Source organism: Gobio gobio (assembly GCF_949357685.1).
Source record: "Gobio gobio genome assembly, chromosome: 1".
In the NCBI taxonomy this organism is placed as follows: Eukaryota; Metazoa; Chordata; class Actinopteri; order Cypriniformes; family Gobionidae; genus Gobio; species Gobio gobio.
In genome coordinates this window covers 24,875,431-24,901,522 of record NC_137097.1, presented here as the reverse complement: position 1 = coordinate 24,901,522, position 26,092 = coordinate 24,875,431, and the positions used below count along the sequence as shown (strand labels likewise).

The 26,092-nt window shown below is 37.5% G+C and overlaps 2 protein-coding genes across 2 annotated transcripts in view; one reads left to right on the top strand and one right to left on the bottom strand.

Moving 5' to 3' along the window:
• Positions 1–4,488: 4,488 nt before the first annotated feature.
• LOC307129142 (uncharacterized protein) lies at positions 4,489–25,951 on the bottom strand. The gene is made up of 3 exons (XM_079821342.1): positions 25,884–25,951; positions 15,441–15,804; positions 4,489–7,271 (listed from the first exon to the last, which is right to left on the bottom strand). The coding sequence occupies exons 2-3, from the start codon at positions 15,748–15,750 to the stop codon at positions 6,271–6,273; spliced, it is 1,311 nt and encodes a 436-aa protein (XP_079677468.1). The 5' UTR covers positions 15,751–15,804; positions 25,884–25,951; the 3' UTR covers positions 4,489–6,270.
• The window catches only part of LOC307135661 (uncharacterized protein), a gene marked incomplete at its 5' end in the record, with an annotated part of 33,863 nt that continues 29,808 nt past the window's right edge, over positions 22,038–26,092 (top strand). The window contains one exon of the mRNA XM_079832234.1: positions 22,038–22,855. Within this exon, the coding sequence (XP_079688360.1) occupies positions 22,038–22,855 (818 nt within the window). The remainder of the gene's footprint in view (positions 22,856–26,092) is intronic.

The window sequence follows — 26,092 nt, the reverse complement described above, 5'->3', positions numbered from 1 at the left end:
TATAATAAAACCATGGTTCATTTTCGTAAGGTGTTTTCCGGGGCGGCTGCTCAGCACTCGTTTGGGAACAGTTTGCCATTACTGCGCTCTTATGTTGCATTATGTTGTGTTTTACATCCATCCATTGGCACTGTCAATACTTCATTTGCTGCATCCATTCACGCACAATTCATACTGATTGACTCACTAGTTGTTATTTTGTTTAATAAACACTTTTGTAGGAATTGTGGGCGCAGACACATAGATGAATGAATCTTCCCAATGATTCGATCAACTGAACATCCCCTTTACAAAGCCCAATTTAGCTCCAGACCCCAGGAAATCGACCATCTATCACCAGAGAGACGTAGGCTCCATTCTGCCCGGAGCTACTACTTTTATATAATAATTACTTGATTGCCAATGAACTTTTGACCAAAACGTAGACAAAGAGAACAAAAGACTCGGTGTGATCAGAAGACAAAGAAACAAACCAGATCTCTGTCTTCGCAATGACCGGTAAATGAACTCCACGTGACACAGCTAAAACTCCAAGCAAACTCACAGAAACTGTGTCGCATATGCAATTGGACTTGCATTCAAATAGCCTTCGACATTATTGTGCTTTTTTTTGTGTCTACAACTGATACACGTGACTATTATGCATGTATATTACTCCCAATTCATGCAATTATGTAACTATTGAATGAGTGGATGAAAAGGCACTGTGTTTGATATCTTTTTGTTCGTATAGGTATAATCCAACAGATGAGCTGAATTAAATCTTTATAGAATTGATCATGTCCTTATAGTAAGAAATTAGGTCTAAATGTACTCTCTGCTTAAGAGCAGGAAACTAAATTACCATAGATAACCCAATTTTATGGGAGGGGTGGAGACACAGTCACCCCTGAACCCTAATTGGCCAGAACCCATCCAAGGGATGGGCAAATATTTGAGTTTTAATCTCAGAACACGGACGAACAGTTCGGAGTTGTTCAGTTGAGTTGAGTCCTAGCAGTTGACCAGAGTTGAGTTCTGAACGAAGAGCTCCCAGGAGACGATCTGACAATCATGGCAGACCAAGATCAGAGAAAATGGGTTAAACAACGATTCAATTCAGGCAATCTACTCTCCTCTCACTTTCCTTTCTTTTACTTAAAGTTTATTTTCTTTCCGTTAATTCTCGGGTTCTGTTAAGTTTCGCCGCAAAGTTTCTTAACGAGTCTCCAACAGCGCGCTTCAACTTCAAACAACGCCCACAAGACTTCCATCCAGCCGCCAACACGCCACGTGATTGGCTTCCCAAGATGTCAAAAGACACGACCAGACCTTCAGCGAATCAAAGACCCGGGAAAACCCCTCTTCAGCCAGGAAAAGGGAATCCCCCTTGTCAGACCACACACGAGACAAACGCAAGTAATACCTCTAGATTCCGAGCTGAACTGGTGCGTTAGATCAAATTTAATAACCCTGCCTAAGAAACGATAGGAGGTTAAATTACTGATCAATGGTTTCTTCAGGTCATGTGTCATAAATGCATATATTGCTTAGGATTTCATAATTTCTCTCTCTTAGAACTTATTCTTTCCTCACCTTCTTCCTTTCTGCAACGTGTGAATGTGCGAGTGCGTGTGTTTATGTTAGATATTAGTTTGATGTGTTAGAGTAATCAATAAATTTCCGTTTGTATTCAAAGATAACTGTTCTTGTGTTATGTGCTTATCAATTTAATGTCTTGAACTGCCGATCTAAGTTACCTGGCTGTTAAATAATGTTTTGCTATTGTTCGGATATTAATATCCGCTGCAGAGTTGATATTTACGGCCCGTTCAAATGAACGCTGGAAGAGTCAGTTGCTCGGCTGTAAAATAGACTCTCAAAATTCCCTATGAATTCATTAATTCATTCATTTGAGCTAAATATACATGTTTCCCTTTAACAGAGCCCCCTTTAAGTTCTTACATATCGGCGGACGAATAAGTTAAGGTGTAAACATTAATTCTGAATTATTTATAAATTATAGTGTCATTCGAGTCTCTTTCATTTTAATTCAATTCCCCGTTGAGTTATTTTATCTGACTCATAGTCGCAACACCTACATGAAAATAACTGTTTATTTCATTTGTATATGTTTGTTCTGCTGTATTTATTTGTGCTTTTGCTCGTAAATTGATTATTTGTTCTTATTTTATTACTGACTGTCTTTAACAATATAAAAAAAATTATATGAGTTAGGATATTAGTTTTTAGAGTCATAACCTTATTTATTAAGCTTACATGGCTCAAAAACAATACTAGGCCTATTTTTATTTTATTTATCAGTTTTTTTGTGGTGGAGCCAGTGAAAATTCTGGCAGGGCAAGTAAAAATTTGAACCCCTGAAAAAAATCCTTAGCATTGAGCCCTGAAATATATAACCACGGATTTGCATGTAGTAACTTTAGTGGTAAAAATTAAAAAATGCGATGGAGAAGGTGACGAACATGAACAGGCAAATATTAGGGTTTTTATTTTCTTAAAAGCAACAAAATACGGAGAAACAACTCAAGCAAAGCCAACCTCTTTAGTGTTGTAAATAGTTGTGTGATGTATAAATAAATGTTGTTTATATTTATTTACCAAATTAATTAATTTATTGTCCATGGCAACACCACGTATCCGTAACACTCCCGCTCCGCGACACTAGTAGTTTTGGGAGGCACTCGTCGAGATGGATCCTGAGGAGTTGAAGAAGAAAATTGCCGCAAATGTGGAAGTTCATCGCTGAGGAAGGTAACAAACCAAGCACACGCAGTTCTATCGAACAGTATTTTTTTTATGTTTCCTGAGTTTGGTCTCTTAATAACACTGTCTTAATACATTAAGCCACGTTAAGCGTTTTCTTATAACATTTTTTAAAAAATATTTTATTTATAGTTTTCATTTTTTACAAAAACAAAAAGAAATAAGGCAACAAAAACCCTCTCTCCACAAGGCAAGATATTAAATAATCATAAAAATAGAAATAAACAGTAATAAGCATAGATTTACATCTAGTCTGTCTACATTTGTTGTTTTTACATTTTAATTTAATTGTAACTAATTACAGAATTTAAAATTCTGATTCTTTTTTGAAAGTATAAGAAAAAATGAGAATCGAATTGTTGGCGCTTTTCATATGATAGAAAAATATCTAAAAATAATGCTATAATCAACACTTACTCGTAACTCGTTCATCTCCTGTAATGGTACATTACATGTGTTACAAAGTTGGTAATAAGGAGGAAGACGGGCTCGACATGACTGGGACTCGTGTTTATTCAGAACTCTCAGATACAAACACAAACTCACGCTGACAGCGCTCTCATAATTCAGTACAATATCACTTTGTTTGTTAGCAATCTCTCCATCTCTGGTCCATTGATGTCTGGTTCGCGAACGAATCGTTCTTTTGAATCGGTTCTTTTTAGTGAACCGGTCGAACCAGTTCACCAAATCGGACTGAATCGTTCTAAAAGGTTCGCGTCTCGAGTCAGCGTTGATCCATTATTTACTAAAGTTACTAACTTTCTGACATGAGTGACAGCCCCTACGACTAGAAATAAACGAATAACCTGAAGTATATGCTAGTAACTACAACAGTTCACTGAACTGAGACGTGCTGTGAGAAGTGATGAGAAGTGACATCCGTCTCTCTGACGAGCCTCGTAGACCTCGTTAAACCCCGCCCCCTCCGCTCATTTCAAATGCAAAGATGTCAGCCAATCACAACAGTGGGCGTTTTTACTGAAGTCTCACAGCAGACACGCCCCTTGAAACAGAGCATTCAGCCAGAGGGCAAACATCAGTATAGAAAAAATGCCTTTTATTTCTAAATTATGACATTTTATGATGTAAAAATCATACTAACAATATAAGTACACCTCAGAATACATTATAAAATAAAATAAAAAATCCATGTCATGGGACCTTTAATAAAAGATGAAAACTGCTCCTGATAAACAGAACGCACATCATAACTGCATGCAAATCCTTCCAGGCTAACACACGTCGAACCAGTTATGTGATTTATTGGTACTTTACTTTTATTTCATGACTTGCATATTGACATCGTAACGTTGCATGCTCGTAGTTTCTATTGCGCTCTTAATATAGGGCGTGCACCACCGAGTGTGCGTGTAACTAAAGTGCGCTACGAGTGCATTATAACTTACAGGACAGGAAAGCGGTTTTCTGAGGTGAGAGAGGTTTTGTTATTTTTTAACAAGCTACGAAAATGACAGTGTTGCCGGGACTCCAGGTAGCATTTTGCCTACCAGCCTAAATGGGGAAACTGGCTCTTTTTGTCCTTCCACCATGCAGCAACTTGAGCGATCACCCAAAGTGAAGTGACATGCACTTGGAAGACAAAAGTTAGTGTATACTCAGTAAATATTATTATTATAATAATATTTAGTAAAAATACAGCTCATATTAGTTGTTAAAAGATACTATTTAATCTAATGTCAAGGAAGAAATTTTTTTTTTGTGGCATAAGGTGAAGTGAGAGCTGAGCTGGGGCAGCAGGGGGCGGGGCACGTTCGGTTCGACATGAGAGGATTGCGGTTCGAACCATGGGTGGTGTATCGCGGTTCGAATATTCGGTTTGAATATCGTTACACCCCTAATATGGCACAGTGGCTCCAGTGTGTCATCAACAGTTATTATAGTGTTGGGGGAGGGGCTATATGCACAGTGGCTCCAGTGCGTCATCGAGCCACTTTTTTAGCCCCGCCCAAAACATCCTGAACACAGTAATGGTGAAAAACTGTTTAACGTAGGGCCCTATGATTTCCGCGATCACCGAATCGCGGACAGAATCGCGGAATTGGCATATTAACGCGGAATCTATTGTTGACGTGGAATTTCCCGGAATTTGACATATTTGGAATGAAATGCGGTTTTGTGTGGGAGAAGAACGAATGTCTGGGGAAAATGCAGACCGGGGGAAGCAAATCTGGGCAACACAACCCCTCCCGTCATTTCAGCTCCCCCTTCAAAACAATGAAAGTATGGCGAAGCGGCTCACCACGGCTCTGATTTCGTCTGCGAAAAAGTTAAGAAACTGAACGCTAAGCCCTCTGTACCGAGCCGAGCAGTTCCCTCACGAGGAGTGCTTGCTGTATTTTGCCTTGTTTTTAATGCACTTTAATGTACTGTATGGAAAATAATGCCTTAAATGAACTTGAGAGAAAATGAGATGCGCGGGTCAGCGCGTCTTATCCACATCATGTTTGGCTGAGGTAGATCTTAAAGTGACAGTAGCACTGATAATGTCTGTCATTAATGTTCAAAGAACAACGGGAACAGAGAAGATTGTAGCTTTAATGATGATTCATCTATATTTCACTTATTATGTATGCAGTTAAGAAAGGTGTTGATAACTTTATTCAATTTCTGTGTAGACTATGTCTGACAGGGAAGGCCACAGGTAAATATAACATTTATTATAATGGGTTTATGTAAAGATTGTTTTAAGTTCAATTAAATTAAAAGTTATTTTTTAAAGCCTAATAAATGTTGAAATTGGTAGCTTTCAGTTATACTGTAATGTAACGTCATCAATGTTTCATATAGACATTAATATCAGTGATACTGGCCTTCATTCATAAAAAGATGCCATTACAACACACATTTAAAATATGCTGTCTTTAAATTGTTTCTAAATTAATTTGGAGAGTAACTGAAATTATTACAATATCAAAATATTAAAAACTCCAATGTTTTTAATTGCAATTAATCATGATTAATTACAGAAGAAATACGATTAATTAGTTTTTTTATTATTATCAATTCACAGCACTAATATCTAGTTGTGACTTGAAGTGCTTAGAGTGCAGTGTTATGTTGCAGTATTTGTCCTGAAAAGTAAATGTGATGTTTGTAACCTCAATAAATTTAAGGTCATTCCTATTTTATGTTTTATGTTCTATTATATTAACATTAAAAACACACTCTTTTTACGACTAAAATAACAGTTAAGGGTAAATAAACACTGAATTCCCAAAAATTAAAACGGAAAAAAAAGGAATTAGCAAAAATTAAAACGGAAAAAACGGAATTTGGGAAAAAATAAAATGGATTTCATAGGGCCCTATTAATGGTCTAATTCCACAATCCAGTACTACACAGTTCACAGTAACGTGTTTCAGCAATACATTTCTAACATTTATAATGTGTTTAGAAACAAATCTCAGAATTGCCTTTACAGGGACTTTAAGGTTTTTCTGTCTGAAACTCATTCCAGACCGATGACATAAAACCGTTCTCTCATAAGTGAATGCTCATGTGCTGCTTAAAGGTGACTCTATATCTGAAACTCTCTCCACAGAGATCACATGTGAACGGCTTCTCTCCAGTGTGAATTCTTATGTGCGTGTCAAGGATTTCTTTTCTGTTGAAACTCTTTCCACACTGAGGGCAGGTGTAAGGCTTCTCTCCAGTGTGAGATCTCAGGTGTGTGTCAAGGATTCCTTTTCTGTTAAAACTTTTTCCACAGTATTGGCAGGTGAACGGCTTCTCTCCAGTGTGAATTCTTAAGTGGCCTTTAAAGTGTCCTTTATGATTGAAACTCTTTCCACACTGAGGGCAAGTGTAGGGTTTCTCTCCAGAGTGACTTCTCATGTGGACTTTAAGGTTTTCATGTTGTTCAAAACTCTTTCCACACCGTCGACAGGTGTAACGGTTCTCTCCAGTGTGAGTTCTCATGTGGGAATCAAGACTTCCTTTATGGCTGTAATCTTTTCCACAGTGTTGGCAGGCGAACGGCTTCTCTCCAGTGTGAACTCTCATGTGTGTGTCAAGGATTCCTTTTCTGTTGAAACTCTTTCCACACTGAGGGCAGGTGTAAGGCTTCTCTCCAGTGTGAGATCTCATGTGTATGTTAAGGATTCCTTTTCTGTTAAAACTTTTTCCACAGTATTGGCAGGTGAACGGCTTCTCTCCAGTGTGAATTGTTAAGTGGCCTTTAAAGTGTCCTTTATGATTGAAACTCTTTCCACACTGAGGGCACGTGTAGGGTTTCTCTCCAGTGTGCGTTCTCATGTGGTCTGTAAGATTTCTTTGTTGATTCAAACTCTTTCTACCCTGAAAGCGGGTGAAGAAACTTGTTTCTTTATTTTCAGTTTTTTCTCTGCTTGTTTTTGAAGTCTTTTCAGTCTGTGAGCAACTAAAATATGTTTCTTCAGTTATGATATCATGATCATTCTCATATTGATCTTTTTCTTCCATTTCCTTTAGTACTTCACACTCCTCTTTCAACAGCATCAGGTCTAAGGCAAAAAAGACAAAAGTAAACCCCAGTTTAATATCACACCACAACAGCCATCAAAACATTTGTAAAGCATTAACCCCTAGAGGTCCGGCATGACCAACTCGCTTTTTTCTTAGTGCGAAAGAGACTCAAAATACTCCATGATTTTAGTCATACAGACAAGTGCTATACATCATTCAAATCTGTTAAGTTTCTACTTCTGTTTTTGTGCACTCACAATAAAAAAACAAAATGTTGTGCTATTTGCAAAACAAAGAAAACAAACATGATGTGCGATCTGCCGGCTTTCTCTCAATGAAGTCCATTCTGATACTCTGCAGAAAATGAACTGCAACTTAGTTAATACTTGTCACACAACATATGAGACATATGGCTAAAGAAATGTCAGGTTTTTAAATTATGAACATCAACTTGAACTCAAATATTCTGTTTATGTGATCCATTTATAAAGAGAGATGTCAGTTGTTCACATGCTGCCTCATCTGCTAATGGGCCACGCCCACGGATCGTGTGCTCTATTCAAAGGCTAATTCTGAGGAGATCTATGCAAACAAGTTAAAACCCACAACAACTCGGTAAAACACATCAAGTTTAGTGCGATGAATTTAGCTCGCTTTGAGATGCGGTGAGGAATAATCCTGGGATAATTTACCTCAGAAGAAAAGTTGGTTTCATTTCGAGGAACAATGGATCTAGCCGAGGATTGTGACAGTTAAATTTATTCTCTGTTCTTCTAATTGCGATATAGACTTGCACCTGCGAATATTAAACCGCAAAAAGACTGTTTAAATATGAAACCTATATATTCTGCATGTGTGAATGAATAGAACTGACGTGCACTTTCACTTACTACACACATACTTACAATTTTCACAGTTTTCCAAAACTATACTGAGATGAAATCTCTATGTAATAAATAATGAAATAATATGCTTTAGGAAACGTATTAAACTGCAGATTAACATTTATAGGTTCTGTAATAGAACAGATATAGCATATTTCTCAAATCATAAAATGTCATATACACAAGAATGTTTAGACAAGATTTCTTTGGCCTGTTTTGGACAGATTATGAAGGGTTTACTGTAAAGTAGCCTAGTGTCACATCAATAAAGATTTTGTTCACAAAGTTCTGCTCAGATGCTATAAATGAAGTCCAGTCAAACATTTGGACATTACTATTTGAATTAATGTTTTTGAAAGAAGTCTCTTATGCTCATCAAGTATTTATTTGACCAAAAATACAACAAAAAATCCATTTAAAATAAAGGTTTTCTATTTTGATAGACATATACTATAAAATATCATTTATTTATGTGATGCAAAGCTGAATTTTCATCAGCCATTCTTCATTTATTCATCCAAGAATCCTGAAAAAAGTATCAAAGGTTATATATATATATATATATATATATATATATATATATATATATATATATATATATATATATATATATATATATATATATATATATATATATATATATATATATATATATATATATATAAAGAAGCACAGCAGTTTCCAACATTGATAGTAAATCAGGATTTATTTCAAGGTATAACTGAGTACTCAAAATGTGCCTTTGACTCTCAAATGTATTTTGTCCTGTTTTTTCCTCACATTCTTTCATGCCGTTTCCTCACATACAGTGGGGAGAACAAGTATTTGATACACTGCCGATTTTGCAGGTTTGCCCACTTAAAAAAGAATGTAGAAGGCTGTAATTTTTATCAAAGGTACTCTTCAATTGTTAGAGACGGAATCTAAAAAATCCAGAAAATCACATTGTATGATTTTTAAGTAATTAATTTGCATTTTATTGCATGACATAAGTTTTTTTAGTAGTTGCCAGTGTATAGGTGTCATTTTCCTTCTGTAAGTATTTTTCTAGATATTATCCATGTTTTATATCTTAATGACACACAAGCAGACAACCAAATAAAGGATTTCAAGAAAAAAAAAAGTATTAATTTCCTTCCTGTCACATGAGACTGCCCACTTCCTACCCCTACTTCCAGGGAGCACAACGAAGGCAAACCCTCCCAAAGAAAGGATATTTTAATGTTACTAATAAGTATTTTTGTTGACATATATCAACATAATCATGAAGGTCTCTAGAATCATCCAAACATAACAAATCTTACAACAGATCTATAGTTTTTAGTATACTTAGTCAAACATAATAAATTTGATTATGAATACAGATTGATCTGTTGAAAGCAGTTATTTTGAGTTAGATGCTAAATGTTCTCCTCTTATCCATATTTGACATTGAAGGGGTGCATACAACATATTTGCCCACCGGCAACTATAGATGCCACAGATTCAAATACGATTTTCAAGAAAAAATACAAAAACCTGGGGAAAATAAATGCAGGACAAGCCATTCAGAAAAAAAATGGGCACAAATGGGTTAAGTATTTATAAAAACTATACAAACAAAAATGCTCCTATAGTTACTCCAAGACTTAAAAAGCTAATTATGACTTAAATGATACACTCTAATAAATTGCACATACAAAAATGTTACAAAGAACGTTGGAGGATATTTAACAAATTATGACTCAAACTATGGATGAACAAACAAAAAGGCTTTTATAGTCACTCCAACACTTAATCAAGAAAATTAAGACTTGAAGGATCAACTGCAATAAATTGTTCATACACAAATGCTAGAAAGAATGTTCAAGGATATTTACCAAATATTAACTCTATATGTATAACTCTGTATAAACTGTGCAAAAACTCTCTTAAGCACCTGTAAAGACACTTAAGCAAATGATGACCCATAAACTGGATTAACTTTACCCTCTACAAACAAAAGTGCTATCATGGATACACTGTACTTACCACTACAAAATTAAAATATATAAGTTCTTGTAGCTCTATCCCTATCTCAAATAATAAAAGATGAACAGTTGTTTCTGGCATTTCTATTCACCTTCAAAATTGACGCAGCATTAAAATTTGGCTCGTCTGGATTTCCTTATTGTCAGTGAAATGCGTAGAAATATGTAGATAACTAGCTAGCTAGTGATAGCTTAGTGACAGCAATAAAACGTCCAATGCTGTCCAATATTAGTTGATATGATAATATCGATAATACGAAGTAAATTTATTTCGTTTGACACCTTTATGGCTGAGATGAGAAGACTTACCTCTATACTGGGCTTTCTTTTGATCGTCTGCCTTTCTCTTTTTCCGTCCCTGTGCACTCGAGGGTTTAGACCACTTCATTTTTGAAGAACGCGCCAGTGATGAGCACATTTCTGACCTAACACATGAACGCCTGTGCTCGACAATAATAATAATTCAATCTAATAATCAGGTTAAGTAATTAAACGTGCGGCTGAGGGGGCGCCCAAGGATGATCATGTTTAATAAACAGTATGTTTTATTTTGCTTGTTTTAATTCTATGCTTAATGGGAAGTAAGTTTAAGGGCGCCACTAGAGGGCGCCTGGCTGCGCCCCCAACACATTTGTCGCCCTAGGCAACCGCCTAGCTCGCCTATAGCAAACGCCGGCCCTGACAGAGATCATACGTTTCCTGTAGTTTTTGAGCAGGTTTGCACACACTGCAGCAGGGATTTTGGCCCACTCCTCCATACAGACCTTCTCCAGATCCTTCAGGTTTCGGGGCTGTCGCTGGGAAATACAGACTTTCAGCTCCCTCCAAAGATTTTCTATAGGGTTCAGGTCTGGAGACTGGCTAGGCCACTCCAGGACCTTGAGATGCTTCTTATGGAGCCACACCTTAGTTGCCCTGGCTGTGTGTTTTGGGTCGTTGTCATGCTGGAAGACCCAGCCACGACCCATCCTCAATGCTCTTACTGAGGGAAGGAGTTTGTTGGCCAAGATCTCGCGATACATGGCCCAATCCATCCTCCCCTCAATACAGTGCAGTATTTTTTTAATCCCCATAAATCATAAGCAGTGTCTCAGAGCAAGCCGTTTGCAGAATCCTGATAAAGTGACGTCACATTTAACAGGCCCCGCCCACGAGTGTTGATGGGGTCTATTAGCAAAGACCCCGCCCTCAGAGAACTGAACACAGTCCGCCATTTTTATCTCCTCGCCAGAGCATTTAACAGCAGCATTCAAGTAAGAAATGTGTTTTTAATTAAGCTACTAAAGTTCATTCAGTCAAGAGTCGTGAGTGATTTTCTGTTTATCTTCTGTTTGATTCATATTAAAGGGAAACTTCAGTGATTTAGCATTAAGCTTTGTATTTAAACTGGGTCATTTATGCAATAGAAATGTGAAATTATTTTTTCATTTGGTGCCTTCTAGACTGAGAAAAGACAGAAAATTTATTTTTGTCTCATGTGGATGAAAGACAACAACTCCCAGAATGCACTTGCTTCGCTGCCCTACGAGGCCACTCCGTACACCATCGTTTTGATCTTCATAGTAATACAATCATTTCGTTCAGTTAGAGAATAAACACTTCAATTAAAAACTGAACGTGTCTTTTCAATAAAGTGTGAGTGAGCCGAACGAAAGTCACGGCACAGACGCAGCAGTGTCAGATTTCATTCATCACGAAGAGCTGAGCAGAGCTGAGGTAAGGTTAAGCGCCAGTCTGGCACGTTTTCAGATCGCATATGGAAGCTAAACTATCACAGGAATTCATTGAAAAGTTGAAACACTCACTTTGTGCAATTTTTGCTCCATTATTATGATTGTCCGTGCGGCCGTCTGTGTCTTACATTCTGTGCGTGAGATCTCTTCCCTACGGGTGGGTTGATAACATGCGGAACAGCGCCATCTAGTCTTTAGCCTCTGGCCAAAAAATCTGAGGAATTTTTCCAGAAATAAAATGCATAATTCTCTCGTCTCAGGGGGATATGAGGAGGGAAAGTACCATAATTTGAATATACTACCGGGTTTCTACTGATACAAAGCCTAATGCTAAATCACTGAAGTTACCCTTTAACAGTTTCTTTAATATTACACTGCTTTCACTTTAGTAAAGTTACACGGATCTAATACGAACACGGGATTTCTGTATTTGCTGCATAGGTGCAGACATAACCAACTGTTTTCATGTGAACTTTGTGTGTTTCTGACATAAAAGTGTGTGCATTTGACATTTTAATTGCAATAACACAAGAAAGAGCACTAGTCTAGTTGAATAGCCTAATCACGGACGGACATCCAGTTCTCTGTGCGCATGCGTCGGGTGTGTGTGCTCAAGTTGAGAGTGTTAAGGCTTTAAAACATACAGATGCCCTCTGCTGTGGGGAGCATTTGCATTAAAGGAGACGCGCAGAAAACAGCTCATTTTACTCAAACCCAAAAATGAGCATTTTCAAAATAGTATATTAAATGATCTGTCATGAATTTTGATCTGAAACTTCAAAGACACACTTTGGGGACACCTGAGACTTACTATATACTTATATATATATATATATATATATATATATATATATATATATATATATATATATATATATATATATATATATATATATATATAAATTATATTATATTAAATTATATTATATTATATTATATTATATATATATATATATATATATATATATATATATATATATATATATATATATATATATATATATATATATATATATATATATATATATTACATCTGGTAAAAAGGGGCATAATAGGCGCCCTTTAATACAGGTAATGAGTGGAGAACAGCTTCTTAAGGAAAACTAACAGATCTGTGAGTGTCGGAATTCTTACTGGTTGGTAGGTGATCAAATACTTATGTCATGCAATAAAATGCAAATTAATTATTTAAAAATTATACAATGTGATTTTCTGGATTTTTGCGTCTCTCACAGTTGAAGAGTACCTATGATAAAAATTACAGATCTCTTGCTTTGCAAGTAGGAAAACCTGCAAAATCGGCAGTGTATCAAATACTTGTTCTCTTCACTGTACGTGACTCAAAGGCTCATTCATTATGCAGCTCATTATGCGGTTCTTTGTCTTCTCAGGTGTGAATCACATCATTATTCATGATCGTTCATGCCTCTTCGCATATGGGCTTTGTAAACAGTTTCTTATGAAAATGATATCAATATATTGTTTTATGTGAATGTTTGCACAATGGTTTTCATTTTAAAGCAAAAACTCCAAAAACATCCATTATTCAAAATTCTTGTGGAAACATTTACCATGCATTTTATGGCCTTATGTTTTTTTTTTTAATAACCACGCATAAACACGATTCTCTCATAAATACAAGCATGTACATACATGTTGCTCTCATATTATGGTAGGCCAATTTATGTAGTATTGTGTTGGATAAGTATTATGATTTTATTGTTTATGGCCAAGAAAGTATTATCCTACTATAGTCTGTTGCCTTGCCCACTAAACTACACACATTTAAGACAGATTCCATCAGGAATCGCTCAAATCATTTACTTGACCCAAATATGTTTACTAGGGCTGTCAATAGATTAACCAGTGGCTGCTTGACTAGTCTAAACTGCTAGTCATCTAATTTGGTTGCATGTGGTCTTTGATGAGCCAAAGATAACCCCATCACACACAATCTGATCTCAACCCACTGGCTGTCGCAGATCATCTCGGGCCACTCATTCAGGAGTACAAATGTGCAAGAACAAATACGCCTGTATTATAAATCAAGCAGTGGCCACACATTTCTAAAACACACTGGAAATGCTGATGAGAGAATCGATACACCCTCATTACAGATGGATCAAATGAGACGGATCGGAAAGAAATGGATTTACATCATGGTACCCACTGAATTATAGCCATATTTCAACTCATTCTACTCAGAGGCTCGCAAAACACCAGCACCACTGACAGATGAAGAGGATATGGTGGAAGGATATTAAGACCCAGCAGGAAAAAAAACTAACTATTGCTTTTATATTTGTAGGAAATAAAGATGACCAAAAAAATAATGAATAATTTGTGTGACTCTGCAGGACAATGGCCCTCCAGGACCAAGTTTGGACACCCCTGGTGTAAACATAACTTTGATAACTTCAAATGTTTACACCAGGGGTGTCCAAACTCGGTCCTGGAAGGCCACTGTCTTGGAGAGTTTAGCTCCAGCTTGCCTCAACACGCCTGCTGGAGGTGTCTAGTATGCCTAGTAAGACTTTGGCTGCGTCCGAAAACCTAGACAGCTGACTCGTTGCCTTATCAGACAATGGCTTGTAAGGCAGTGTTTGTGCATGAAGGCACCTCATGAAACTGATTTCGGACAGACTTCTTAGGCAGTGTAACCGTTTAATGATCTAAAGCAAAATAGAGAGAGCTTTGGTGAGAACTAAACAAATATTGAATTACTACATTACTAATTTCTCGCTAGAAAAGAAATCAGAAGTAGAAAATGTTAGTAAAAAAACGTACATTTGCACACAAACTGACCAGCAAAGGCAACTCTCGGACACAATCTTTTTTCCCCAGCTCAACTGTCACAGAATGGAAAGCACAGGATTGTGGGATATCAAAGGCAGCGAAGAATACAAATATGCTGCCTTCAAAAATCGATCAGATGAAGGAATCTCAGGAGACAGGAAGTGAAGCTAACATTAGATTTGGAGGTGCCTTGGTGCCTTCCTGCCTTGAAATTGGTCCTCCGAAGGCAGCATTTTTCAGGTTTCGGAAAAGGAGCCTATGATTAGCTATTTCAGGTGTGTTTGATTAGGGCTGGTGCTAAACTCTGCAGGACAGTGGACCTCCAGGAGCAGGATTGGACACCCCTGTTTTACTCCAGATAACACTCATAATCTCCATATCAATGACCGTTTCAGTCACCAATGACATTGTGGAATTTGAACAAAATCTTCTATAGTACAACATGTTAGCTAAACAGAGAGCGCTTCTGAGGATGATAGAATAATCCCTTATAGACAACAAATGTAAAGCTGATCAGACACATTTTATGCTTTGATAACAGATTTTGTTAGATACTGTTATCTACTATAATTAAGTGACATAAATTAATGGATTTCAATACAGAAGTAGATTTTGGGTTTAATATCACACAAGTAATTATAAAAGGCTATTACTGAATTATTTTTTCCTAATTTAATAATAACAAATGGAAGCCGGATCTTCACACATCTATCAATCAATTCTGTAGAGCTGGAGATTTGAATAATGATGAAATGAGTGAGTTCAGTTTTGAGAATGAAACCAACCTGTTTGTTCCTCAGTTTCTTCATGTTTCACTCTCAATGTTTCTTCAATCTTCATCTCCTCACTCTCCTCTTTCTTTCCTTGTTCCTCAGGTTCTTCATGTTTCACTCTCAATGTTTCTTCAATCTTCATCTCTTCACTCTCCTCTTTTTCCGTTTGTTCCTCAGTTTCTTCATGTTTCACTCTGAATGTTTCTTCAATCTTCATCTCTTCACTCTCCTCTTTCTCTGTTTGTTCCTCAGTTTCTTCATCTTTCACTCTCAATGTTTCTTCAATCTTCACGTCTTCTCTCTCCTCTTTAATAAGCACCATCTTTATGTTGATGTGGATCTCAGTCACTTCACCAGGAGTTTTTCTGTGTTTGTCCTGTTTAAGATGAGAATAATTAGGCTAACAGAAATAAATCCACGTTAATTATCAGTGTCTCAATACAATAGTTGCCGCAGTGTATAGTTGTCATTTTCCTTTTATAAGTATTTTTCTAGATATTATCCATGATTTATGTCTCAATGACATGCAAGCAAACAACCAAATAAAGGATTTCAAAGAGAAAAAAAAGGTATTCACTTCCTTCCGGTCACATGAGGCTGCCAACTTCCTACCCCTACGTCTAGGAAGCAAGGCGAAGGCAAACCCTCCCAAAGAAAGATAATTTTCATGTTACTAATAAGTATTGTTTGTTGACATATATATATCTACATCAGGGGTGAGGAACCTTTTTCCTATCAAGGGCCATTTACATTTTTGTAACTTCCTTTAAGGGCCATACTAAATTATTGAACATGTTTCACTAACAACACGATCACATGAGAATGCGTATCAATAGTACAAGTGTCTAATGTCGTGGAATGTATACGGCAAAATTAGTTTACGCCAAGTGGCGTATACATTCAACGCCTTTTGCTCATCACTAACCTCTCTAATGCGATGGTTGGAACTGCTTCTCTTTGGCAAGGCGTCTGATGTCAGACGCCAGTGATGATGATGCTACTCGCAGCTGGTTTCCCTAAGTTTGGGTCAGTCAGTCTTGAGCGGGATCGGGTCTTTGCAAGAGTTAGTTGTGAAAAGAACTGCTCACTGCAGTAGGTCGTAAAGTTTATAGAACTCGAGCAGAGGGAGGTTATTGTCCTTAGCTTTGAGCTCATCATTACTTTGCAGCTCAATTATTTTGTGTTGTAGGTTATCCAGGGCCGGCCCGTGGCATAGGCGGAATAGGCAAATGCTAGGGGCGCCACTCATCCATAGGGGCGCCAAAATGTATTACTGATACTATTTTATTAATATTAATTTGAAATATTACCAAATAAAGCGCAAAAAAAACTTAACTAAGTCCCCCGCCTCTTCCCGGTCCGCCTCATCAATCTCCCCCCGCCGATCTACTTGAAGTGCGTCAGAAATACAACGCGCGATCAGTTTAACGTTGGAAATTTGTTGTGTTGCGTCGCCTCTCGCCGCATCCAACGCAGACAGGATTGCTTTCATTTTTTAGGGTGCTTGGCCGCTCGCGCCAGGTGTTGACACGGTGTAAATTGCCTGATTATTTATGACGGATGGCCGAATTATAGTGTCAAAAAAGACAGAAGCCCTCTGATGCAGGGAAGATAAGGGATACACTGCTCTTCTTACATAGTTGTGTTTTGTTTATCTAAAAATTATTAAATCAAGGTGCATTTACTAGATAAGTAAAATGACAGAATATATTTTTCTTGTTTACTTGAAAATAAAAAAAGAGTTTTTGCTTAAAACAAGCAAAATTATCTGCCAATGGAGTGAGAGAAATAATCTTGTTCCTGATTGAAATCTTGTTTCTGTCCCAAACAGAAATAAGATTATTTTTCTCACCCCATTGGCAGATAATTTTGCTTGTTTTAAGCAAAAACTCACTTCATTTTGATTTTATTTTCAAGTAAACAAGAAAAATGTCTTATGTCATTTTACTTATCTATAAAAGCACCTTGATTTAAGAATTTGTAGATATTTGGACTGTAAACAAGAAAAAGATTTGTGTTTAAATAAGAAGAGCATTTTTTTGCAGTGTAAAGACAGAAGTAAAGTGATGTAGGCAAATTAATGAACAGTTTATTTAATTGCATAGTAGTAAAATACTAATGTTTGCTAATTAATTCAGTTATTTTTACCTTAAACTTTATGCAAGCAGCTGTTCTGGGTTCTCCAGAGGCCACAGCCAGTGTGATTTTGTACAAAATAAATAATATAAAAATATTAAACGCATGTAATATCACTTTTTTAATAGCCTAATGTTTTAACTCTGCAGTTGTGCAGTTTTAAGGGAGTTTTAAGGGGGTGTATCAATTTTAAAATGTATTTGCCCAAATTAGTAATGATATTTATGTACAGGTTTATTTAAAATAGCAACATTTTATGTAAAATTCACATTAAATATCTAAATTTCTGTTTAATTCCTGGTGAAAACATGAATGCTCATAGCTTAGTGGAATATTGCTGCCATCTACTGGAAAACAAACACTTTTGCTAGTTCTCAATGAATAGTTTGTGCATGAATGCTGAGATGGTGGAACTGACACACAGAAGGTTGCTGGTTTGATCCCAGCGGTCACCACCAGTGTGTCCTTGAGCAAGGCACTTAACTCCATGTTGCTCCAGGGGGATTGTCCCTGTAATAAGTGCACTGTAAGTCGCTTTGGATAAAAGCGTCTGTCAAATGCATAAATATAAATTAATGCTAGATGAACTCCTGCTCTTTGTGTTTAGGCTGTAATGTGGCATAGGTGCAATTTTTGTATAGTTTGACTATCATCAGCCTTTAAAAAATAAAAAATAATAATAATATCATGAACATAATGACGGGGTAGAATGGACTGGACATCATATAAAACAACAACAATAAATATAAAAATAAAACATCAATGCATTACAAAAATAAAACAGTACGAGTGTTTCCAAAGACTGATAACGCGTAGTGCTAAACCTTGACACAAGGGGCACCAAGTAAAATCTTGCCTAGGGCAGCAAATTGGTCAGGGCCGGCCCTGAGGTTATCAGATACATCAGATGGCTCAACATTAAACGGCGTAGCAAATATCTGCAGTTCCTTTAGTCTACTTTTCACGTCCTGAAACCTTTCACCAAATGCCTGAAGCAGTTTTGCACACTCACCAGCATATTCAGCTGTCATGCAGGCTTTTGTTCTTGCAGACTAGGAAAATGCACAGTGTTACCCTTTTCCAGTTGCAATTGCCACAGCTTTAATTTTCCCTTCGAATGATTTCAGGTTTGAAAGCAGAGAAGCTGGTTCAGACCTTGGAGTTTGACCTTTTCCACCAAGGCAGTGCTGGTGCTAGTTCGGAGCCAGAGCCTAGTTTCAAATCGGTTCTTTGTCTTTCCACACCCAAAGCACCAGCTCCGAACCAGGAAGAGTGGTTCTTAAGTAGCACCAAAACATTGCTGGCCTAGAACTGAGAACCGATTGTGTCAGGGGCTGGAGGCGGGGTTACCGTGACCAACAAGACCAACACAAATAAACTTGTGATTTGACAAAAAAAATTTGAAATAGTAGCTAATCGAGCTATTAGCTGCTCGATTGTAATCTCCGTCTATACAAATCACGGCGAGCTGCACGAATGCGTTGGATTCGCTGTGTTTTGATGCCGGTTTATAGGATCGTAAAGCTATGTGCATCAATAGTAACGCAACGTTTGCCATTGTTGAGGGAAGGCTTGTTCGAGATGCATCGGCGCTGGGCAGACCGATCACCGTATGACAATGAGAGCAGACGACTCCTTATGCTTTTGATTCATTCATGCGGTGTTTTGATATCATACGCTGATCGTCTGCGCAGCGCTGGTGCATCTCGGACAAGCCAGGTGTGTTTGTGTTTTCCGCTGCCTTGCTAGAGTCGCTGAGAAAGATGAGACGTATGCAGTGACGCAAGAACTGGCTCTGTGGTGGCTCTCTAGCCTGTGGAAAGGCAAACCGGTTCTTAGAAGACTCGTCAGTCGAACCAACTAAGAACTGGCACTAGCACTGGCTCTGAACTAGCACCCGGTTCATTCTGGTGGAAAAGGGGTATCTGACAGGTACTTGGTTATGTCCATCACATAGGCCAAATCACACAGCCACTTGCCATCAGTAAGTTCCAAAACAGGTTTTCCCTTAATCTCCATGAACTGTTTAACTTCTTCCCTCAGTTTATAAAACCGTGCGAGCATATCTGTGCGACTCAGCCATCGCACCTCACAATGGTAAACCAGATCTCCGTACTCAGACTCAAGACCACTCAGTAACTATTTGAACTGGTGGCTGTTTAGCCCTCTGCTTTTGATGAAATTTATGGTGGAAACGACAGTTGTCATTACACTGTGGAGCTTCAGGGAATGCGCACACAGACTCTCTTGATGTATGATACAGTTCGGCGGTATTTGTTATGTCCGTTGTTTCATCGCAGGCCAGAGAGAAAAACTGGATTTTTTGCTGACTTTCAGTGTTGTTTCAATGTCTTGTGCTATATCAGTAATTCGTTCTGTGATAGTTCTTTGAGATAAACTTTGGAACAGTTTTACTAGGGCTGTACGATTAATCGAAAAATAACCGAAACCGACATTCAGAACCTCTAACCGACGTATTTTTCCCATGTCGGTTATTTCGGTTTTCACGTGACTCCGCCCGTCAGTCACATCAAGTGCAGTTTGAAGGCACACAGAGAGATGCAGGAGCAGTTATCTGTGTTTATAGATGCCCAGAATCACTATAGTAACTGCATGTTTTACACAGTTTATACAGGTCAGTTAATTGCTGTTCTTATAGCCTATACGCGCTGACACACACACACACACACGGCACGCGCAAGCCCCGAAGCCGCTTTCACTTTCGTGCTCATAAAGTTTGTCAAGTAAATGCGTTTAAAGGCTTGCCAGTTTCAACATTTAAAGCGATTGTGAACTATTCAAAAACAACAATACGGAAAACTTCTCCGTTCAGTGCTCAGTTTTTTTCAGTGACACAGAGAGCCGAGGCGTGTCGCATCTCTGAAAACGCGCGCGCCCTGAAGGCAGATCTTTCACCTGCGTCCTCACAAAGCTTTGTCATTTGTATGTGGTTTAAGCCCTGCCAGTTTGAACATTAAAGCGAGTTTCGACCATCAGATGTGTATTATGTTGAACTAATGCCTGATATATTTTGAAAAACGAACACTCAGACAGAAGCTGTGACTAAAGTAAAGTCACTAAAGTAGCTTAGAAACTCAACCGTTATAGGCATACATTTTAATACCTTTGGAGTAAGTACAAACCACACCTTCATAATGAATAGAGACAGTAAGAGTAATTCACACACACAATCACTCTCATTAATGCATTCAAATAAATTTATATGTATCTGATGTACAACAAACAGAAATCTGCTCCATAGACAATAACTGCTGAAAGTGAACCGTTTCCTTCAAGTATTTTAAAATCACAATGCACTTTTTCATTAGAAAAAAAAAATTCCACCTTTAATAGTAGAAAATATTTACAGTACAAACCTTATCAGTGAACTTACTCAAAAACCTTATGAGGGCAAAAAAAAGAAAAAAAAAAAAAGCAAAATAATCGTTCATTAATCGTAATCGAGGTCAAATGTTCAATTAATCGAGGTTTTTATTTTTGGTCAAATCGTTACAGCCCTACGTTTTACTTTGTCTGGTGCTAGCAGCTCCGCAGCGCCAACAAGACACTCTTTCACAAACTCTCCTTCTAAATGAGGTTTCAGCTTCTTCGCTATTAGCTCGCTCACCACAAAACTTGCAGGAGTAACACTGTCTCTGTCAGAATGCATTCTTGTGAAAACTGCTTGTTGGGCACCCAAACTTTATCCAAGCCTATTTGTCCTTGCAACTCATCCAGTTTAGCATGTTTCGAGCTGTAATGACGCTCGAGATTGGCCTTTTTCATCACTGCTAGCACACCCCCACAAACTAGGCAGACTGGCTTACCTTTCACTTCGACAAAAAAATTATCGTTTTTCCATTTTTCTTGAAAAGCCTGACATTCTGCATCTACTTTTCTTTTCTTGACTGTCCCCATTATGCATGTCAGTAATGACAAACACTGCGTACCTGTTGCGTTCACCCTGACTGTGACCTGGACATATATTATATATTTATTATCTAATATAATTAGTGCTGTAGCTATTGTTTCTTTTTGTAATCGATTAATCTAGCACTTAATCGATCGATTAATCGGATAAAAAATGTTGTGTGTTGAGAGGGAGAAAAAGAGGAAAAGCAATTTAATGTATTAATATGCACAACAGGTTTCATGCTGTAATCTAGCCCTGACATCAAAGTAAATATCTGTGTTATGTAGATTTGTACACCTGCAGCATTTACCATTAGGCTACTAATAAATAATATATAATTTCTGGGGTGAGCCTATTTGCTATGGTAACCTAGCAACTAGGGCTGGGCGGTATGATGGTATATTCCGTGACCACGGAATAAAATGTCTACCGTTACAGATTTTTCTATTCCGTGTATATCGTGAAGTTTAAATTAGTGGGCGTGGTTAACCTCACGTGTAACGCGCCGGGACGTGAGAACGATTGAGAAGCTGCACATAAGCGTATATAAGAAGAAAAACATGGAGAAAGATCAGCATGCTGATAAAGAAATCCCACAAACCAATCCCGAGCAGCAGGAGGAGGAACTTGTTGTGAAAAGAGGCGCGACATCAGTGTTATGGACGTGGTTCGGGTTTACAAAGGCTGACAAAGAGCAGAAAAATGTGATTTGCAAACTGTCACGCGTTAGCCACGGTAGTACGAGTAACTTGTTTTATCATCTAAAGATGAAGCATGTCAAAGAATACAATGAAAGCCAACAGATGCGCTCCACAGCAGGTGTTCCGTCAACCTCTGGTGCTAAAAGCAAAAAACAATCTCAAACTAGTTTGGCCGAATCATTTACCAGAGGAACTCCATATGACAAAACCTCACGCAGATGGAAAGAAATAACGCAAGCCATTACAATGCATATCTGTAAAGACATGTCACCAGTTTACACAGTGGAAAAGAAGGGATTTCGTGATCTGATCAAAACACTTGATCCGAGATATGTAATGCCGAGCCGCAAGCACTTTAGTAAAGTAGAGTTGCCGCGGTTGTATGGAGAATGCCGACGAAAAATTGAAGCGGAGCTTCGCGATGCTTTATACTTCTCAACAACAACTGATTTGTGGACTAGCAGAACTACACAGCCATATAGGAGCTTAACAATCCACTTCATCAAAGACTGGACATTGTGCAGTAGATGTCCCGAGGATCACACGGGAGAGATGATAGCTCAAAGCTTAAAGGAAGCGCTTCAGTCATGGGAATTGCGAGAGGATCATCAAGTCTGTGTCACAACTGATAATGCAACGAACAACATCAAAGCGCTGCAACTAAATGACTGGACGCGGTTACAGTGTTTTGCTCATCGTCTTCATTTAGCCATTGGTAAGTGTCTAACAGAAATGAATAACAATAATAGTTTTATAATTCTTTATGACTTTTATTTTATTATTTATACATCCTGTTATTAGGAAGTACCTATGTTGTTAATCTTATTAATAAATCTTAATTATAGAGATAAACGTTTTAAATATTTTTAAATGGATGCTACTTGTCTTGTGTCATTTGTCAGCTATTGCTACATTATGTTTACACATTGCCCTCTACCCTTTTAATCTATTTATACAGAGATATTTTTTGTGCGCAAAAAAACCCTAAATAACGACTTACATAGTGATGACGATTTCAAAACAACGCATCATGAAGCTTCGAAGCGTTATGAATCTCTGAGCCGAATGATGATTCGGATCGCGTGTCAAACCGCTAAACTGCTGAAATTTGGCGATTCAAACCGCCGAATCGACTCATGTGTAGACATGACTAATGAAGTTCATTTGCGCTTCCGCGTCCTTTTCTGCAGATGCACGTTGTAAGATTACTTTTATGTTGTCTATCTGGTTAATCTAATATAAGAAGCGTTTGGTTGAGCTTAATAAGCTAGCAAAGCGCTGCCGTTATACCGGCTGTTGTTCATTCTCTTCAGTTTCAGCTCAAACGCATATTTCATGCTCGACATGATGGTTTAGAGAGTCATATTCTTTTTAGATAGGCTATTTCTTTCTCAGAATCATTGATATTAGTAATGCGTAGTGCTATAGGCTACTGTTCTCTTCGTTCAACACTTCGATCATGAATAATAAAATGAAGTGCATGATGTGCGTTTCAAACCATAGCCTGTAAAATCTAACACGCTGAAGTTCACGTGCGCATTCACATCCTTTTGTGTTGATTTATGTCGTAATAGGTTCATAATAATCTTCATATTAATATTGATATAGGGTGTGTTTGGTTGAGTTTATTAACCAGCTAGCAAGCTCTGCAGGGTGGTGTTATTTCACTGTTTCAGCTCAAAGGCAATGCTCGATATTACTGACTTGGTTATTTGAGACGGTCATTTTATAAAGATGTTTCTTTTTCAAAGACATTTATGCATCATAATCTAGCAGTTATTTTTTGTTTTATATGTTTTCATATACCTGTTTTCATGTCACGTTTGTATTTGTCAACAACCATTTTCATAACAGTTTACATTATCTCAATGACGGACATGCCCCGCCCCCTGCACATGCCCCGCCCCCAAGTACTCGAGTACTCGTTCTTGAGACCAATCGATGATCGAAATGAGAAATTGACAAAAATGCCCATCCCTAAATATAACTCTTGATTATATTCGTCTGAAAGAAGAATGTCATACACACCTAGGAAAACTTGAGGGTGAGTAAATCATGGGCTAACTTTCATTTTTGGGTGAACTATCCCTTGCAGTCTTCCATTGTGACCTGTGGTAGTGTTTTTGACAGCGGAGTGAACGTTAAGCATATAGTACCGGTCAAGATAACTCTTAGTACTCGGATGGGCGGTGTGTTATTCATTTCGGCAGTTGTTATCTGGCAATAACATACCGCTGGAATGCGCGATTGACCAATCAGAATCAAGTATTCCACAGAGCCGTGTAATAATATAAAATAACAATTATATTGACAGTAATGCTGTTTACTTTTTTTGTACATATTTTTTTTGTTGTAATTCTGAGGGGTTTTTTTAGGGGGGGGGGGGGGGGGGCGGCCGGATGTTCCCTGCCCCTGATCTACATAATCATGAAGGTCTCTAGAATCATCCAAACAAAATCTTACAAGAGATCTATAGTGTTTTGTTTACTATAGTTCACTAAAGTTGCCGGTGGGCAATGAACTTGTAAGTACATATAATGGGGAAATGGTGTATACGGCGTTAATACGTTAATAATAAATGAAGATTTTTGGTCTTGATTAGTGCTTTTTGCTTTCATAATATCCCACTTAAAACATAACTTAACCCTTTAACTGACATTTCTTCTCTACAGTAGACCTTTATTCGTTAGGACAAAATATAATATTTTATGATATTATGTCTTGTAAGGGCCAAGATACTGAGGACCGTTCATTCAGTTTGGATGCGTTTCATTCTAATCGGTCAAGGACCTTCATTCTTCTTATGACTAGTAGCTTATGATTCCTTTATAATGTGGAAATTCAGACAAGCAATGAGTTTACATTTACATTATAATATGAAATCACCTTCTATGGTCAGCCATTGAATACTATGGGACTATTTTGTTTAAAAAAAAAGTAATATATATAGATGTAATTTTTTGTCATTCGTCTATTAATTTATTTTCATTTAACTTTTTGATACACAATACCCTGTTGGGGCAACTTAATGGCTGTATGTAGTTCTGCACTATGGTCCAACACTTTAAGACAAATGTATTTGTTGTGTTTTCATATTCAAAAGATTATAAGATAGATCATATATGCAGCTTTTTTTTGTTTGCATCGAATGTTCTTCGACTTTTATTCATAATACATTTGTTTATGAATAAAGATTGATCTGTAAAGAGCAGTTATTTAGATGCCAAATGTTCTCTCCCTATGTTCAATGTTCAAATTTGACATTGAAGGGGCATAAAACATATTAGCCCATCGGCAACTATAGTTGCTGCACATTCAAATACAATTTTTAAAGGGGAAAAAAAGCTGGGGAAAGTAAATGCAGAACATGTTCAACATAGGACACTTTAACATGACCATATGCTTGAAACCATTCAGGGGGGGAAATGGGCACAAATGGGTTAGAGGGACAGTTCACCCAAAAATGAACACTCTGTCATCTTTTACTGGTCATTTGGTTGCTCTCTCTGCTTTATTACAAACACTCTTCAAAATATCTTCTTTTGTGTTCAGCAGAACAAAGAAACTCAACAAAGAAATACAGGTCATGAGGTTCATTGCGTTACTTTACTCACACAACGCTGACAAATGTTAGATAAAGCAATGCAGTGTTACACTTAATAATACAACATTCATTATTTTACTTTAAACGCTTAAAACACAAACCTTTCTTCAGCAGAATCACAACAGATGCCGGAGCGCGGCGCAGCCTTATGATGTCACACGTAGATGCCAAAATAAAAGTCCCGATCATAAACTGTTGTCTAAAATCACAGACGTGCATAGAAATTTACCTAGGAAAAATCTATTAACAATATGGCCAAATTCAGAGTTGAATGTATTATTGTAATACATTTAATAACACAAATGGTAAG